Raw genomic sequence first — 17303 nt, 5'->3', positions numbered from 1 at the left:
AACAAATTGATTATACTGCTAACTACAACTCTAACACCTTCCTTTTCTCTCATGGTTTCTCAATTTAATACAATCACACAATATTTGCACATGGTTCCTATCTTTTCACTTTTTTATATTGTGACGGTGAGTGCATGATAGTGGCAAGTCACTTTTTGGTGTTTGTATGATTTAACATCTGAAGTTCTCTTTGGGACACTGACTTATGTCACGAAATTACTTTTGTGGATATTGGGCTTCACGTTGGCACTAGCATTGGATACATCAGCCAATTGATTTATTGCAACAGAAATGAGTTAATGTTATGCTCTCTTGATGACTCTTGGGTTCCAGAAAAACCTTCTAAGAGGAACAACTAAATTCCAGCCCTGAGGAAGTCAAATGACGAAAGACGTGTTGGCCGAGATGTCGTTGTAAGAAATGTGGACATTTTGTTTTTCTATGGATTTCCACCCAAATTAGAGGTGATCATAAGGATTTCAAGAACATTTGTTTGGAACTAAATGGACTTTAGAAATTATTATAACAAGTTTTGTTGTATGCAGTTCACTTGGACTCAGACAGACTTATGAAATTGGATTTGTGTATATTATTTAGACTGTATATTAAATGAGATAATTATAACAATAGTGAATCAAGATTCTCGACATGTTTGATGTACTCATCTGATAGTTAAGGAAGTCTACTTTAGGTCAACGGGTGCCACGGTATGTACGTAGTCTGCATTCAAGGTGCTCTCAAATGGCAGCTATGTCCTCCTCAATAGTTAAAACTGCTGTGGGATGTGAGCCGGAATAGTCTATGTTGTTTTGGTCTCTAAGATTGTTACATGCTGCTGGAATGTACTTTTTCCTCCTACAAGACAGAGGGAAGTAGTTGAGATTTGGCCCCCATATCGACACTTCAAATGTGAATTTTGACAAGTTGAGCAGACTTAAGGCTTTATTGTTTCAAAAACATGTGGTGCTCACATCTGCACGTGAGACCTATGCACTTCAGGTGGCAAGCTCATCAGCAGAGCTAGAGTCCTTTTTAAGTACTAACTTTCCGAGACACTTTGGTGAGCTCCTGGGACGAATATTTAATGTATTCCAGTAGTACTGGAATTGCAAATTTGCCTAAGGCTGTTGTTTCTGGTTTCATTCACACCTTCTCCTCTATATTCGGTTTAATACCATCAGCCATTCACTCAATATTCTCCAGTATTTTCGGGGGATTTCCGATAACTTTGGCTATAATAGGTGGCATCTTACTATTGCTACTTTTTTTGTGCAATGGCTGTCCTGCCGCAACAAGGAGGAATGAAAGAGCTCCCACCAGCGCAGCTGTGTTGTGAACGCATGATGCAGTACTTCGGAGCAACACTCATGGAGCAATTGGAGCACGACTGTCTCTGTCATTTAGACTGGTTTTGCATCGTGTGCAGCCCATGTTTCGATGCCTCTGGTGCTCGTTTGAACATGCACTGAATGTTTGTCTTGCTATGCAGTGCTTGCTTTCACTGGACACTGATCTGTTGATGTTCTCCTTGAGGGCTCATTACCAGATATGCACGTTGAGGGTGCGTTGGCTACAGGAAGCTGCTTATGAGTTGCCCTTTGTGGAGGATGCAGCTCTTAACACATTATTGGGCACACCAGGGAATGCTGCTGCCTTGGCTGGAGCTCAGGCTTTGGAACACAAATGCTCCTTGGTTTTCCTTGGTGATGAACTTCCTACTTTACCACCTGCCGAATTTGAAGATTTCCTGTCTTCAGTTATCCCAGATTCGATTGGCAACTTCCAAAATGACTTTGACTCTTGAAATTCGGCATTTTTACACCTCAGTTAACATTTTTAAATTGTCCTTTTTACACATGCTCAACTGTCTTTTTAACTTGTCATTATTGACATTCTTATATATGCCTTAGGTTGATTTTTAGTAGCTTTTATTTACAATTAGGCTTTGAACCACCTTTGAACCAGCAAGGGGAGGGTGTTTTGTAGCCATTTTAGGTATAGCTTCATACACGTTATTTTAGCGAACAAGGCTAGCTGCTGTGCACTGTAACCTATATATATATTATTCAGTTTTGTTTATTATTTTAACAATAGCCAGATTTGCGGTCTTGCTTTATTTTCTCTATTTAGCTGTTCTTTGTCTAGACCAGCACTGCGTTCTTAAACAAGACATTTCTTTCACTCTGTCCTTTTCTCAAGGCTGCAGTAAGATTGGTTGTCAGCAAACGTGGTAGCACTTTGTCTCTAGTGTTCATAGAAACATACACACTCTTACGTAGGGATCCTTTCTTGGAACATCAGCTGTTTTATTATTAAAACACTACGTTGACCCATGCATGTTAGAGGGAGATTCTAGCCAGATGACCACGACTGTATGCTGATTTCTGAGTGCTTTGCTACAGCTGCTTATGTAGACTATAGGCCTCTTGCTCAGGTATGAGGGATGATGTCTTCCCAGGGGAACCTGAAGGGCAGAATTAGAGCTTAACATGTTGTGCTTTAACATTGCCTAGGTAGGAACTATTTTAACGATTCTAGTGACAATATGGTAGCGTTTTTTTTATGCTTTACTCTCCTTGTCACAACTTTAATCCTGTCATGGTTTATCGTCCTAGTTATTGCAGTACATGCTTTATTATCCAAGATGCAGTTGCTTCAATAAAACCTTATTAAAATATATTCTGCCTCTGATTGTCCTTGTATATGTGAGACTAAAGTAACTGACAGAAACGGAAGCAATCTGAGTGACCACGATTTCCCTGACAAATCAATTGTGTCATGCACTCGGCTGCCCAATCATCCCTGCTCTTCGGTGGAGATGAGGCACTGCTAGTTAGCCGGAGAAAAACCCGGATTAGGCTGGCAGGTGTCACCTGTAGTGGGTTTAGACTCAGTCCCCCACAGCACAAGTGATTCTGCCGCCCAAATCCAGTAGTCTCATTAGGATAATGAGAGCCTATGTGACACTGTCACACCTGTATGCACAACTACGCAGCAGATCAAGCTCTTTTTTTACCACATCAAGGTCCTTAGCTGCTATGAGGGTCTTTGGCTTACCCATCTGAAGCACACATAAACTGGCCTAGAACCACCAACTTTAGGAACACTGTCCCGGAGCTCAACAACGGTCCTGTTGGACAGATCTCATCACTGTCACTACATGTGTTATTTGTCATTTCATCAAGATTTAGAGGGGGTTAATCCGTCACAAACGTGACAGATATCCCAACCACCATATTACGATCCTATTATTGCCTATGGGAATCATAATATGGCGGATGGGATATCTGTCACATTCGTGACAAAGTAACCCATTCCGCCAATCTCTACATCAGGCCCACTATGCTTTCTTTTACTAACTGTGAACCTCTCCTATGGTTTTATATGTCGGAACCACAGGTGCCTAAAACCACCCGTGCCTCAACAACGAGGTCGGAACAACGACCTCGTTCTAAACACTAATGCCTTTACCACAAATGCCTTTACAACAATTTTGCTGTTGTAAACACATTCCTGGTAAAGGCATTACCAATCAGCATGCACGACCCAGCATGCTTCCAACCCAGCCCCCCACCCCTTAAACCTAAAACCTGATCCCCCCTCCGCCCTAAACCCTAATCACCCCCAGCCCCCCACCACACCCCAAAAACTAAAAATACCCTGAGTCCCCATCCCGCCCCTAAAACCTAAACCCTGCCCCCAAACCCTAATCACCCCCCCAAAACAGCCCCAGTCCCAGCCAAACTTACCTCCCCCTTCACCGCGTCCACTCCAACTCCCTTCTGTACCTTAACCACGCATGTACGTTGTTCAGACATGCATGGTTAAGGTACCAAAAACAGGGAGTCGTGGAAAACAAAAGCGTTGTTTCGTTTTTCACAACCTCATGGTTCCGGACTCGTTCTTCCGGGTGTTTCCCTCTCTTATTCATGAAAGTGGAAGATTTATTTATTCCAGATTCAGAGGTGTGTACCTGGCTTTCATGATCCATCAGGTTGCTGTTTTTCCTCCACAGAAATCACACAAAAAACCTCTCACATAGCATGATGGATCAACAATAGCTCTTGCCTATGATGTTGAAACCGTATAACAGGATAGCATCAGCTTATTGATTTTACATTCCCTAACATGATCACTGACTAACATTAGCCTCACTATTTTGCATGGGTCTCGGAGCCCTGCTTTTGAAAAAAGACTGTATGGATTCATAACTTAGGATCAGTAAGAGCCAGAACCTTCTGGTTCTGGGTGCCCAATTTTAACTTTACTACAATTCTAGAGTCCATCGAAAAATGTATATTTTTTAAAAGGTGTCACCTCTAGCTGGAACATCCCTTATTTACAATGGCAATACTAAGGGGGTTATTATAACTTTGGAGGAGGCCTTAATCCGTCCCAAAAGTGACGGTAAAGTGACGGATATACCACCAGCCGTATTACGAGTCCATTATATCCTATGGCACTCGTAATACGGCTGGTGGTATATCCGTCACTTTACCGTCACTTTTGGGACAGATTAACACCTCCTCCAAAGTTTTAATAACCCCCTTTGTGTTATCTGATGTTTGGTGCCAACACCCACACATTATTTTATGGTGGCAGGTCTTGAATCTGCAAGCACAGCTACCAGAGGAAGGTGAAGGAAGCACCGGATTGGGTGTACTGGCATCAGTCTTAGAACCCAGCATGGAGCAAATATGGAACACATGCTTTATCCCCTTTACAATTGTTAGGTCCTGCCTACTTTCTACTGGGATCCGATGGAAGCATCTAATGCACCTCAACTACAGTATTAATGTTTATACGTGAATGCATAGCATCAAGGCTTGCTGGGAACATCTGAATCCAAATTCAAAGGCAGAATGTCAAAACGAGCACTCTGATGGAGGCAGACAAGCACCACTGAACTTACTCGTCACAAACTGAAACATTGTTAACTACTAGAACCATCTGACCTACTTGTAGAGCTGAAAAGGAAAAGGGTGACTTTTTCACCAAAATACTGAGATAATAATAGATCAACTTAGCCATAAAAATAAGACGTGATATAAAAAGTTATCAAAAACGTTAGGAAGTTTACACAAAGCATCTACACAGCAAAACTGTGTCCTTGGGGTGCACCTTTTTACCTATGAGCAGCTAAATGGGAAAAAGTCCATATTTGCCAACAAAATGAATACATTTATTGCACCAGAGAACCGGTCTTCTCTTGTGCAGACAAGCACAGTAAGGTATATTTATATCCAGGCCAGTGGTGCAGTGAAGAGGATTTTAGCCTGTGAATTTCCAGGTAATATTTCTCATTGGTTTTAACAAAGAAAGAAAGGCCGACGGCCCAACCTTTTTCCCGTTATGCTCCAGTGTCGTTTACCTTTACAGACTAACGCCAAGGCTCATGAAGTCTTAACCAACTGGAAATTACTGGGCAGAAAACTCCTCACTCCATTACGGTTTCCATCATTACCGCGTACATACGTTCCAGACACTGTAATAAGAAAGCGGGAGCTGTTTTCACGTCTCATTTGCGACGAGTGATACACGGACTGCTGCATGGGTACCGCTGACTAGGAGTGCTGGAGCTGTGCCTAGCATCCGAAGGAGGTGTTAAGAGATGCGGGGGGGCAGGGGAGAGGGAGTTGAGGGGCGTGCATAGAATTCACACTACAGGCTTGCTGCAATATGATGTTCGACGATTGATTTATGTACAGAATGATGTTCAGATGGAAAGATGCAAAACAACACAATTAGCACTGACATTGTTTTCTGATACAACGAAACACAGATGCAGAACATAAAGAAAATAACAACATTGAGGCAGGGTGGCTCTACAGAGAAATGAACGAAGCAAGCATCATATTTTTTTCATTGACATTATTTTATTTGGTTCCTGTAAACTCAGTCCAACAGGATTAGTGTATAGGAAACAGAGTTGACATTTCTCCCTTTAAGTGTAAATGTGACATAAGTCAAAGTTAAGATTGCAGTCAAAGGCATTAGAGATAGCATTAGAAGCAATGAAAGGCTGCAGGTTTTCTTCCCAGTTGACCAAGCCCTGCTGGATGGATCTGAAGAAAGTGATCAGACGACCCTGTGCGTTCCGTCATAAATTTACTACGTATACACATTTGGTTTTTCTCTTTTCCAAGAAAGGAACCATGCAACACTGTTTGCAGCTTGAAACAGACTAAAGGCTATCAGAGAAGGAGAATCTTACAACAAACATGGTGGGCTGTGATGGTAGGAAGGTTTCTGCTCCTCGCAGCTGCCAGAAGGCTCAAGGATTGGAACGAATTTACAGAGCCAATTGATGTCATAGAGCACATTTATTACAATGTTTCGGCACAATGAAGATTAAATGACCAGCCTTTCTCAGGGCTCCACTAGCCCGTTTCAGGCTATGCGACGACAAGAAAATAATTTGCATTATGGATAAGCTCCAACTAAAATGATTAAGTGCTAGTGAGGTTTTAAAGAGGAGCACCTTTAAAGGAACACCATAATACTCCAGCTCTGCACCATGCAGCTTCCAATGGATATTGGTGTTGCAAACAGTTTCAAAAAGTAAAAGTGCAAAAGGTTATTAGTGTGTCATACTGTGGTAAAAACAACCATTTGAAGCAACATATGCATTCCAAAATGGCCAACAGCTCACTTGCCTCTCTTTAGCTTTCCAAATGTTGCTTCAGAATAATGTAACTTACTTGGCAATAAAAAGGTGCAAAGAAAAGAGAATAGCCTTGGTAAAGTGCCAGATTAAAGTAAAACAGGAAGAAGTTTAACTGCTCACAAATTACAATTAATTACTTTGTCAACCAGGTCTGATTAGGGGGCTTGTAGATTGGTAGTTAGCTTGTGATTCTGTTTACATTTAAATTATTACTTTACTCTGTCATTAGTTGCCTGGGGATACCACAGCACTAAACGGAGTACGGAGAAAGGGAAAACTTGTGATAGCAAAAGTTACAAAATAACAAATACATTTAAGATTTTTAGTGTTGAAGGTATGCCAAAAATTTTAACCATCCCCACCAAGGCAGATCAATGTGCAGAAACGTAATTCAATTAGACTGAGCATGTAGACTTTTAGGGGTAGCTTTTATGGGGTTTTCAGAGAAGCGGTATCTTAACTTTTGCTTGTTTTGCCAGGATATTTTGAGTTTTTCTATTCATCATAAAGACTTTTCATGTTTTTCTACTCCCACATTTGCAAATGATTAGAAGTGAGGGCGCCACAGTGCTGTTTTCCATCAGAAGGTATCCATCTTCCCCTCACCCTCTTAGTACACCCAGAACATGAAAAGAGGCACTTGAAGAGTGAGCCCGAGAGTGACGTTGTAAAAGGCGGGCATTATATTTTGCTCCACTGTTAGTGCAAGTAACCAATGTTAACAGCATATGAGAAAAAGGGAAATATGAAGAAAGTTCAAAGAGATGGGTAGCGCTGTCCCAGAAGGTTTTAGTGCTGCTGAGTTAAGGCTGTTTGATTGCAAGAAATGAAAGTCACATTAGAAGAAAGTGATGCTGAACTAGACGTTTGGTATTAAAGACGCTATTGACGTTCTTGTATTCTTGTGCAGTACCAAAGCACCATTAATGAGTATCTATGCATCACTACCATGAATTCCCACCAACCCTTTATCAAGCGATGTCACTCAAGATACAAGTATAAGTTATGGATATGTAAATATTCAGAGTGACAGACTCTTTTTACTTTTTTTTCAGTTCCAAGCAAAATTTCAAGATTATGTAACGAGGATTCTTCTTCAGAATACTGAAGCTGAATATTGGGTACAGGAGGGGCAATTATGCAGGTGTTTTCCTTTTTACTGCACACTACAGTGTTGATTTTGACTCCTTTCGTTTTACCTGCAATCACACTGACATGGTTTGTTTGGTTCTCTAACTATGGAGATAGCACGGAGAAGCTTGTAAGCACTGTATTACTGAGCTCTAACCCAAGGTACAGACTTGCCCAAAATCACAGTGTTTGCTGGGACCCTCGGCCAGAGATGTTGTTCTGCCATCCTCAAAGGTCCGTGGGCGACATATGGTTATTAACAACATATACAGTGATTTAGAAAGGGATGTATATACTAAGTACAGCAACACAGGTCTGCGAACTAAAGCCCCATTTCTACTTGAAGTGAACAGTGTTTGCGGTAAAGCATGTTCTATCAAGAAGCAGAAGCTGAGATTGTGCCTAATGCATTTCTCAGAAGGAAAATGGCCTCTACCAAAAGATGGCTACTTTTTCCTGATTTACAATATGCTGTACTAAGTAGGCACTGGAATGAAATGGTGCATCACTACCATTAATTTCCAAGAACACTTTATCAAACGATGTCACTCAAGATACAAGCGTAAATTATGGATATGTAAATGTTCAGAGTGACAGACTCTTTTTACTTTTTTTTCAGTTCCAAGCAACATTTCAAGATTATGTAACGAGGATTCTTCTTCAAAATACTGAAGCTGAATATTGGGTACAGGAGGGGCAATTATGCAGGTGTTTTCCTTTTTCCTTGTCACTCAAGATACAGGCATAAGATGGCTACTTTTTCCTGATTTACATTATGCTGTACTAAAGAGGCACTGGAATGAAATGGTTCATTTCACTGTTAACACTGATGCTAACCTCATATCACGGTCTTTCAGGCAACACCTTTCTTTTAAAATAGTTGCTCACACATGGAGTCTAGTGTAGTCGGTGGTCTGGGTATTGCATTGTTAGTGTCCTCAGTTTCCACACCTGCCCTTCATTGCCTCAGCCCTGCATGTTGAGTGCCTAAAATCAAAGCATCCCTGCTCAATGCACGGTTTCTAAAAAAACAAAATCACCCATTCCTTCATCCAATGACAATCCATAACTTGGGTACTTTGCTCTCATTCTCACAATGTTCTCTGAAATGGTGTGTATTTGTTGCAGGCACACGCTTTTTAGCCTGCCTGAGTGTTCACGTATTTGTCAAGATTAAGACCACAAGTAACGCTCTAGGCCTGTTAATATGATCGACAACCTAGGGAAGGCCCAGAGATGAACAGTGCTTTTCTGCTGTTGGTGGCGAGTTCTGTACTTAGTGCCTATGCCCACATAAGTCTGCTATCTACCTTATGATATATAAAATGGTCAGCAGGCCTCAAAACATGCCCCCTACTGTGATTACTGCACCTTTCAGTGGCCGCTAGGAGAGGGTATGTGACTCTCCATCAGCCTTAGGGGTGGTGCATTCAATGCAAGAAATTTAGTAACTACACATATCCTCAGAGATAGCTTCCACAATCAAGTGCTCTACGCTTTGCTATATGAGACCAAAGTAGGTCTCTCCATCACATTACAAAGGCCTTTTTGATATTATAATGGGACTTTCTGACATCATGATAGCTTTGAAATCACAATATAGCTCTATCAAACTCCAGTTCGACTGTGACATCAAATTAAGTTTCTGTGAGCAATAGTATTCTTTAGAATATTACAGGAAAGTGTAACTTTAAGTGTCACATTTATCAGTGCTTCTGCAGAAGGATCTTTCACAAAACTCGGCGCTGAACAAAGTAGTAAGAAAGAGGGAAGTCAGATGCAGTTAACCAGCTTTTAGGTGACTTTGACCTCCAAATAGGAGTCCTTTTTTCACTAACACAGACATACAAGCTAAAAAAAAGCACCCAGTCTAATATTTATTTTACATTTCTGTTGTTTTAAGCACCATGTTCTATGTGCAATAAAATTGCTAACTTCGGAACTCTCGTCTAATGTTATCTTTTTCTGTCGAATCGTGCACTGCAAATAGTTATCTTTTCCGAATGTGTAAAGTGCCTGACGGTCAGCAAGGCCCCTCGGAGTTTATTATTGGTGGGCGAGCTGTGCAGCAGGACTATATTAGGGTATATGAGATGTTCCACCAGTACGTCGTAATCTAGTACCATGTGTTGCTGTCCGAGTGGCCAGCCCCTACCTTAAACCAATATTCAGACTCTTCGGAATGGAAGGGGGGGAGTTGTATCACCAATTCTTGTCGTGGCTCTGTACTGATCGGCATGAACACCCTGGCGAGCTCGTGGATATAGGGATGGATGGGCAAGTAGGCTAAAAGAGGCAAAGAAGCATCAGAGGACGTATATTTGAACAGAAAACACACACTCGTATTCTTGGAATCACCTATGCGCAGGCTTTCCAATACCAAAAAGCATTCTTCTGCTGAGCGATTCTTCTCCAAGAAGTCAGCAGAGCAAAAACCAGTCCCCGAACTCTCCGCAGGAAGGGGGTGGCATGCACCCCTACTTGCAGGCGGGTCGTTTTTAGGGTTTCCCCATCCCCGGCTTGAAAACAAAGCCTCGGGTACAACACACGGGCTCCAGCAACTATCAGCGTTGCCACCGCGTCATGGGGCAGGCTTATGTACAAAATGAACAATACAACACAAATCGTTTCACAGTCGTAGGCCGCAGTTTCACATGATGGCGCAGCTCTTCGCTCTATCTTTTCTCATCTCTGTGTCATTTAACAAGTCCGTCCTCCCGGGCATCTGAGACACACGCTTAAGTCCCCTCTTTGAGTTGCTGCGTTTAAGATTTTTGTGTATCCGGTTCACGGAGGCCAACGTTGTCACGTGGAACACGTCGCGCACGCTGTTTTCTGACACCTTGGACGAACACTCCACATAAGCCACCGCTCCCATCTGCCGAGCCAATGTGCTGCCCTGGTATGGTGGAAAGGAAACAGGTGGGAGAGAAAAGAACAACTGTCAGTCATCTTTTTAAATATTTGACAATAAAGCAGTGCATATGACGTGCACGTTTGGTGCAGTTCTGCAAATATGTTAATGCTTCACGTGCTTCAAGGTCTTTTGGGAATGGAATTAAAATATTTTTTCTAGAAAAGATCCTCTCTATCAGGCTCTGCCCATGCCTCAAAGATAGGGTTGCCACCAGTGGCAGCCAGGCATTTAGGGCGGAGGGGCCACGCCCCCCCACCTTTTGGCCCTCATGAAGAGTGTCTGTCAGGCTGAACAAAGGTCAGCCTGACAGACACTCTCCATGTTCAGCTCAGGCAGCCAGGAGCAGACATGCGCGCACACTCCTGGCTGCCTTAGCTGAACTTTGCTTGGCTGAGGAGGTCACAGCTGCTATGGGCGTGACCTCCTCGGCTCAGCAAAGGTGCCTCGAGGACCTCCCCTGGGTGACGAGGGAAGCGTCACCAATTGACACTCTCCCTGGGTGCTTCAGTTTAAGCCCTGAAGTGCCAAGGGCGAGTGTCAATCAGTGACACTTCGTCACAGAGTGGGGTGGGGTCAGCAGTCTCACTGACCCCATCCCACTCTGTGACGAGGCTGGGACTGCTGCCTTCCCTCATTGGCTGACCTTAGCAATGAGGGAAGGCAGCAGTCCCAACCCTCCTGGGACCTGGATGTGAAGGTAAGTGTGTGTGTGTGTTATGTTTTAAATTGAATGTTTGGTGCGCGCATGCATGTTTGAGTGTTATGAGTGTTGTTAATGAATGTGCGTGCGTGTGTGTGAAATAATGAGTGTGTGCAATCTTTTAAAATGAATGTTTGGTGCATGCGTGCATGTTTGAATGGTATGAGTGTTAATGGATGTGCGTGCGTGCGTGTCTGTGTGTGAAAGAATGAGTGTGTGTGTGTGTGTGTGTCCCGCCCGCCCCCCCCTCCCTCCTAAAGCTGCCGGCCGCCACTGGTTGCCACCTTTCCAGGATCACAGTACTGGCCATTTGTTAGTGTTTTATAAATCTGCAAAGGCCTCGACAGGAAAGTAAATAGGACAGCAATCGAAATCTCATGTATTCATTTAAAACATTACTTTTCTGTCTTTTTTTATGGGTCATTAATGCTGCTGTAGAGCACATTTAAAAGTTCTTCATATTTCAATTTGCTGTTTGAAGTATGTACAGATAAGGACTAAAGAAAGGCTTCAGGTGATTTCGCTTATTTTTGTACCAGTCAGGACAGCAAACTACTGGTGGTACTGGTAGAAAACCAGTCAGGTGGCAACCCTACTCAAGGATGGTGTTCTGTGTTGCACACACAAACTAAACCCAAGTTGCTGACCACTCTTCAAAGCTACAAAATGTAGGAAAATCACCTAATGCTGGAATTCTTTCCTCTTATCAGTACTTTAAAATCAATTTAACAGCTGCCCTAATGATCTTTGACACATAATTACAATAAATACAGAAACGGCAAGTTAAAAATGATTACAGACCATTTTATATACAGTATGTATAAAGTTATATTTAAGCATCATGTCCACACCTCTGTATAATCGTGAAAAGTGAGCAAATAGTTGGTATTGTGTCTGGGAAAGGTGTCATCCCTCCCGCACTAATACTCCCCGTATTTTATGAAAGAGCATTTACGATTTGGTGCTTCTACAAGATTCCTGCATGTTTTCGCCCAGTGTTTCACCAGGAGATTGCAACTCATCGAAGGAGTAACACCACATCTTGTACTCCTATTAGGACTGGTAACTCCTGTTAGGGACCCTATTTGGACCACAGAAGGCGCTCAAAATGAGACCTCCAGGCCTTTTACCCTGCATCTCCCATCTCCCATTCAGGTCTACAGTCAATTTGTTTGCCCTTTCCTGTCACTGTCCATTTTTTGTGGGACTGAAAAGCAAGTTTGATTTTTTGGGGGAATTTTAAATTTGTGTTTCCTTTTCCTTTTCTCCTTTCATTTCCATTTTTTTCTGCTGCGTAACCATTCATCTGACTGCCTCTGATAGAAAATGAGACGGTCCGCAGTTTTTTTTTTTTTTTACTGCCACATAGACTTCTACTACCAAATCAAAAGACTGCATTAGAGGCAACGCAGTGTTGCACCAACTCTTCCACATTATATTAAAATTGCACTGGCAACGGTTTTCAGTGATATTTGAACTACCTGACCGAAAATGAGTTTTGCACTGACTGACCATTGCAGTTCAGTGGCTGGTAGGTACAAATGCCTGTGTAAATGTGTACCTGCACTGGTGCAATATATGCAATACTTATATGTATGTGTAAAAACTCCATTGGTATCGGGAAATAATTTGTTAAAGCCTTCCCGCCCGATCGTTCTCGAAGTTGGACATCCAATTACAGGCTTTTCAAAATCATAGCTTTCTCAGCATACCTGCGTCACCTTTGGCCGCCATTAAGAGCACTGCAGCGCGGCTTAAAACCCACTCTTGCTTATCTGACAGTTGGACGCACATTAAAACCGATACATTTCCCCTACATTTGTGGACAGAGCGTAGCGCCGCCTGCTTTGACGAGCTTTCAGTGCTTTTGAGTTTTACAGTTTTCTAGCCGCCCTATCCTGACCTTGTTAATTTAAAAAGCTTATTGCTCGGTGGCTGAATACATTCAGCCGTCAACTGTGTGAACCCGAAGTATTTTACTGGCCTGTCAGGTTATGAGAGCCGCAATGGAGCTGGCGTGGGCGAAGGGAAAAACACCTTGTAGGGGGAGCTCATCGAAGATTGGAGGCGAAGGGTCAGGAAAACTGCAGAGGCAATAGAAATTGCTGAGAATTTGCATGACTGTCTCGAAATAATTGCATCTGTTTTCTTTCGCTGTGCTTTTTAAATATTTGCAAAGAGAAATGTTATTATAAAACTGTGAGCAATGTCAACAAGTGCCTGCTTCGTTGAAGTAAATAAATGGATATAGGTCCTTATCCAAGGGGGAGGCCTCAGCGATGAACTTTCTTTTTCCTTCCAGTGAAGCACAGCGTCAACATTCAACATCATACTAAAGTGACAACTTTCTGACGTTTATTCCACTCCAAAAGGCTCAATGAAATTCCTGCGGCCTTTTGGTACAGTAAAACCTGAGAGATATATTTTATTAAGAAGGTACGATATTACAGCATCATTTGGAGTCCTGCTTCTCACAACTGGGGGTGAGGGTTAACACAGTAATTACATTTTTAGGTCGAGCATTGGGTATCTATGTGGGCTTTTAACTACGCCCACCTCACGCCCCTCACGTTCACTCATTCGTGGGCTTGCCTTTCAAAAATGCTTTGTTATCATCGGTAAATGCTTTAAGTTTGTCCCTCCTTGGGTGGTTTTGTTAACGCCTTGGGGACCGACCCTGTAACATGGATAATTGCATGTTTGCTGATATGTTTGACTGCGAGTGAACTTCTCTTTCCTTTTGTGTCTCTCCTTCGTGCTCACGCTCATGGCAGCCATGGCACTTTGAATCGGCTCTCTTATGTACTTTTAATTTTTCTTTTGTGTGTCCCTTTCGTGCTCATGCTCACGGCAGCCCTGACACTTTGAATCAACACACTTATGTCAACTGTTTTACTTTTCATTTTTCCTATGTATGTGTAAAGGAAAGTCCAGTTAGGAATTTTTCATAAAATGTATGTGCAATCAATTTTTACACCAGTACGTCCAAATGCGGAGTAATGGATTCAATCTTTTGCAAAGGCACATAACGTGAAGCAAAATGTCACATCCTGACCATATCCCACTGTTTTAATATTAATGAAAGTTTTACCCGAAATAATGAAACAGCAGCGTTACTGTAAGTGCTCTCTGAAAACAAAAAGCAGGTACAGCAATGCAACAACTTTTGTTTTTTGAGAATGTGAGATTTCTGTCTCACTGTACTGCGTGGTTCCTGCTGTGACCTTAGTCGCTTCCAGGGTCCCCGAGACATTGAAGCTTCAGCCGTGCTCTTCCTCTAGTTCCTCTAGTCTGATTATAGTGATGTCTTGTCATTTGCATGTGCTGATAAACTGGCCTCAAGTCTCATTTTCGACTGACTCTCCGATAGTAGTATAGCACCGCTTAGCGAGTCTGCCAAGTTGCTTTTTCATTCTGTTATCTTGCTTTATATTACATTATTTAATAAATGCAAAGGAATTCCCTTACAAAGTAAATACAGGTAACAGTTGAACAATGTGAATGTATTGCATCCTATTGTATTTGTATTTAGTTATTCGTTCATTTATGTAGCAGAAACATAAGTATCTGAACAAGAAATGCTGTTAAAAAGATCAGTACTAAACACTATACAATTGAGTAGCAGTTTGGGTGGTCACATGCAGAGAATATTTAGAGAATAGTTGGGTGGTTAGTGATGATGTAACATATAAAACATTGAGGGCCGTGAGCATGATGTAGTTTGTCTGTGCTTGTAAGATTAGATGTTCTTTGAAGGCAAAATTCAATACTCTAAGTGCGAGATAGTGCACAACTCAATGGGAAATGAGCTCCTCTATAATGGTGAAATGGGCCATGGAATCTGATCTATGACGTGCAGTGAGGTTTAATTGTGACCTTGTGGTTTTGGTTAGCTAATGTAAGGTTATTAGTTGGTGTGTAATGGGTTCTGAATGTGGAAAGGTAGCTATCCTTGTGGAGCATGAGTTAACATTTGTAGCAAGCTCTGTTTTTATGATAGCTGGACAGACTGCAAGAATGGTATTGTTAGAATCCAGATTAAAAGGTGGAGGTGTATTGTAAATTGCACACCTTTTGTGCATTTGCATTGATTCGCAAAGGGAATCCTGCCTCATGAGTATTTATTGCAGGACAAATTATGTGATTTTCCCTTTGCTCTTTGCTGAATTGTGTACATGGCTGTACAGGTCGCATCTTGCTGTGCAAACACTCCAACTACAATTTGAACGGAAGTTTCATTCATTTGGCCAATTCTCTTTTTCTGCGCATCTGATTAACTGGTGCTGTGTTCGGTCATTTCAGTGTAGTGGGATCCCCTTCTTGTAACCTTTCCCGCATAGTGCTAGTGCCTCCCCTGTTACTACAGTGTTGACCCATTATTGACTCCTATGAGGTGCTCCATGGAGGTCATCCTCACAAACCCTTCTCTCAGGGCACCATGTGCAGTGGTGCTGCACCCCTCACACGGGACTCTTTCACCATACATTTTAACACTTGAAGTGTCTCACGTGACTCTATGGGGAAGAAAGAAAGGTATTGGAGGATTTAGTGCCATAGTAAGTGGATAAGGGGCATTGGAGCACCAGTCCTGCTGGAGTAGTTGACTGGTATAGGCTTGGGCTTGTGCATGCTTCCTAATGACGACCCTTCCCAGCACTATAAGCACAGGCATTGGGAGCTACCTCCCATACGATGAAGAGGCTGAACATCTAGCATAGATTTAGGGAATGCTTAGCCTCTGCACTTGAGCTGGAAATGTACTACATGGCATATTTTCTCAGGCTCACATTGGTATTCATTGTGTGATAATGTCTCTTTATGGTTGTGGCACATACTGGATGCAATAGTATGTGACATACAACAGTACCATGTAAGTTGGCATGTATGCTTCCCTCAGCTGCCTTCATTATTAAGATATGGGCTTTCCTGTTGCTCATTCCTGCATCCAGTGTGCGTCTCATATAGGGAAAGCCTCCCCAAATCCTTGTGCTCCCACCGCCTCCTCGTAGTTTTTCCTGGTATGCTGACCATACTTTGGCTCGCCATTGAGGTGGCCAGTCTTGGGAGGTGGGTCTGGGCAGGCTTTAGCCTTCACCTTTTGGATTAGGAGCGCAGCCCCTATTCACATCTTATGTTAATTTTCCCTGGCCTGCTTCTTTGCATGCTCCCTTGTGACGCCTGCACACTGGGGTTCCATGGGGAAAGAGAAGCTTGCAATGCTCTGCCTTAAAAGTTGCTACACTGAGGTGTCCGCACTTGAAGGATCTGGTGATTAGAACCTATTTTATGCAATTCCACCTGCCAGCCCATAGCCTCGTGGCTTTTGAGGGAAGGTGCCAGTGACAACCTGCAATGCTTAAAATAAGGAGAACCAGGAATAAGTGGTTATCCTTCAGTTCCCCATACGTTATGCAAAGGAGGGGAGGTGGTGCTAAAATGGCTAGGTCTTGTGAGGGAGTGTACCAAACAACAATTCCATTTGAGTGTGCCCAAAATCAAATATGTTAAATGTTACAGCAGCTAAAACATTCATAGAATGAACATACTGCCAGGATATTCTTGATTCATTAATACCTTCTGAACTCTCACTGGCCCTGGGCTTTTTCAAGAGGTTGATCCAGATGCCACCTGTCAATGTCAAACGCACCCAATGCAGCATCCCAGTTTGAATTCTAATTTATTAGGGACTGTGGCAGAATATCGTTGGAATATTGTTGGATGAACGCAGATTTTTGAGAAGAAGATAATGGTTTAATCTGTTTCAAAAGTAGAAAAGTCCTTCTTTATTAAAAGCATGGTTTCCAGACAGTTTTGGGGAGAATTGTTTTCTCTATGGATAGTCTTTACAGGACCTACAGTTTGGGAATATATGAATTTGTGAAGATCTA

General features: G+C 42.4%; 1 protein-coding gene across 1 annotated transcript in view; it reads right to left on the bottom strand.

Moving 5' to 3' along the window:
• Positions 1–5854: 5854 nt before the first annotated feature.
• Positions 5855–17303, bottom strand: part of RND2 (Rho family GTPase 2) — a 178143-nt gene continuing 166694 nt past the window's right edge. Inside the window, exon 5 of the mRNA XM_069237760.1 lies at positions 5855–10697. Coding sequence (XP_069093861.1) covers positions 10449–10697 — 249 coding nt within the window. The 3' untranslated portion in view covers positions 5855–10448. The remainder of the gene's footprint in view (positions 10698–17303) is intronic.

Source organism: Pleurodeles waltl, chromosome 6, assembly GCF_031143425.1.
Source record: "Pleurodeles waltl isolate 20211129_DDA chromosome 6, aPleWal1.hap1.20221129, whole genome shotgun sequence".
NCBI lineage: Eukaryota > Metazoa > Chordata > Amphibia > Caudata > Salamandridae > Pleurodeles > Pleurodeles waltl.
The sequence above is the reverse complement of the archived record's forward strand: the minus strand, read 5'-3'. Positions and strand labels throughout refer to the sequence as shown.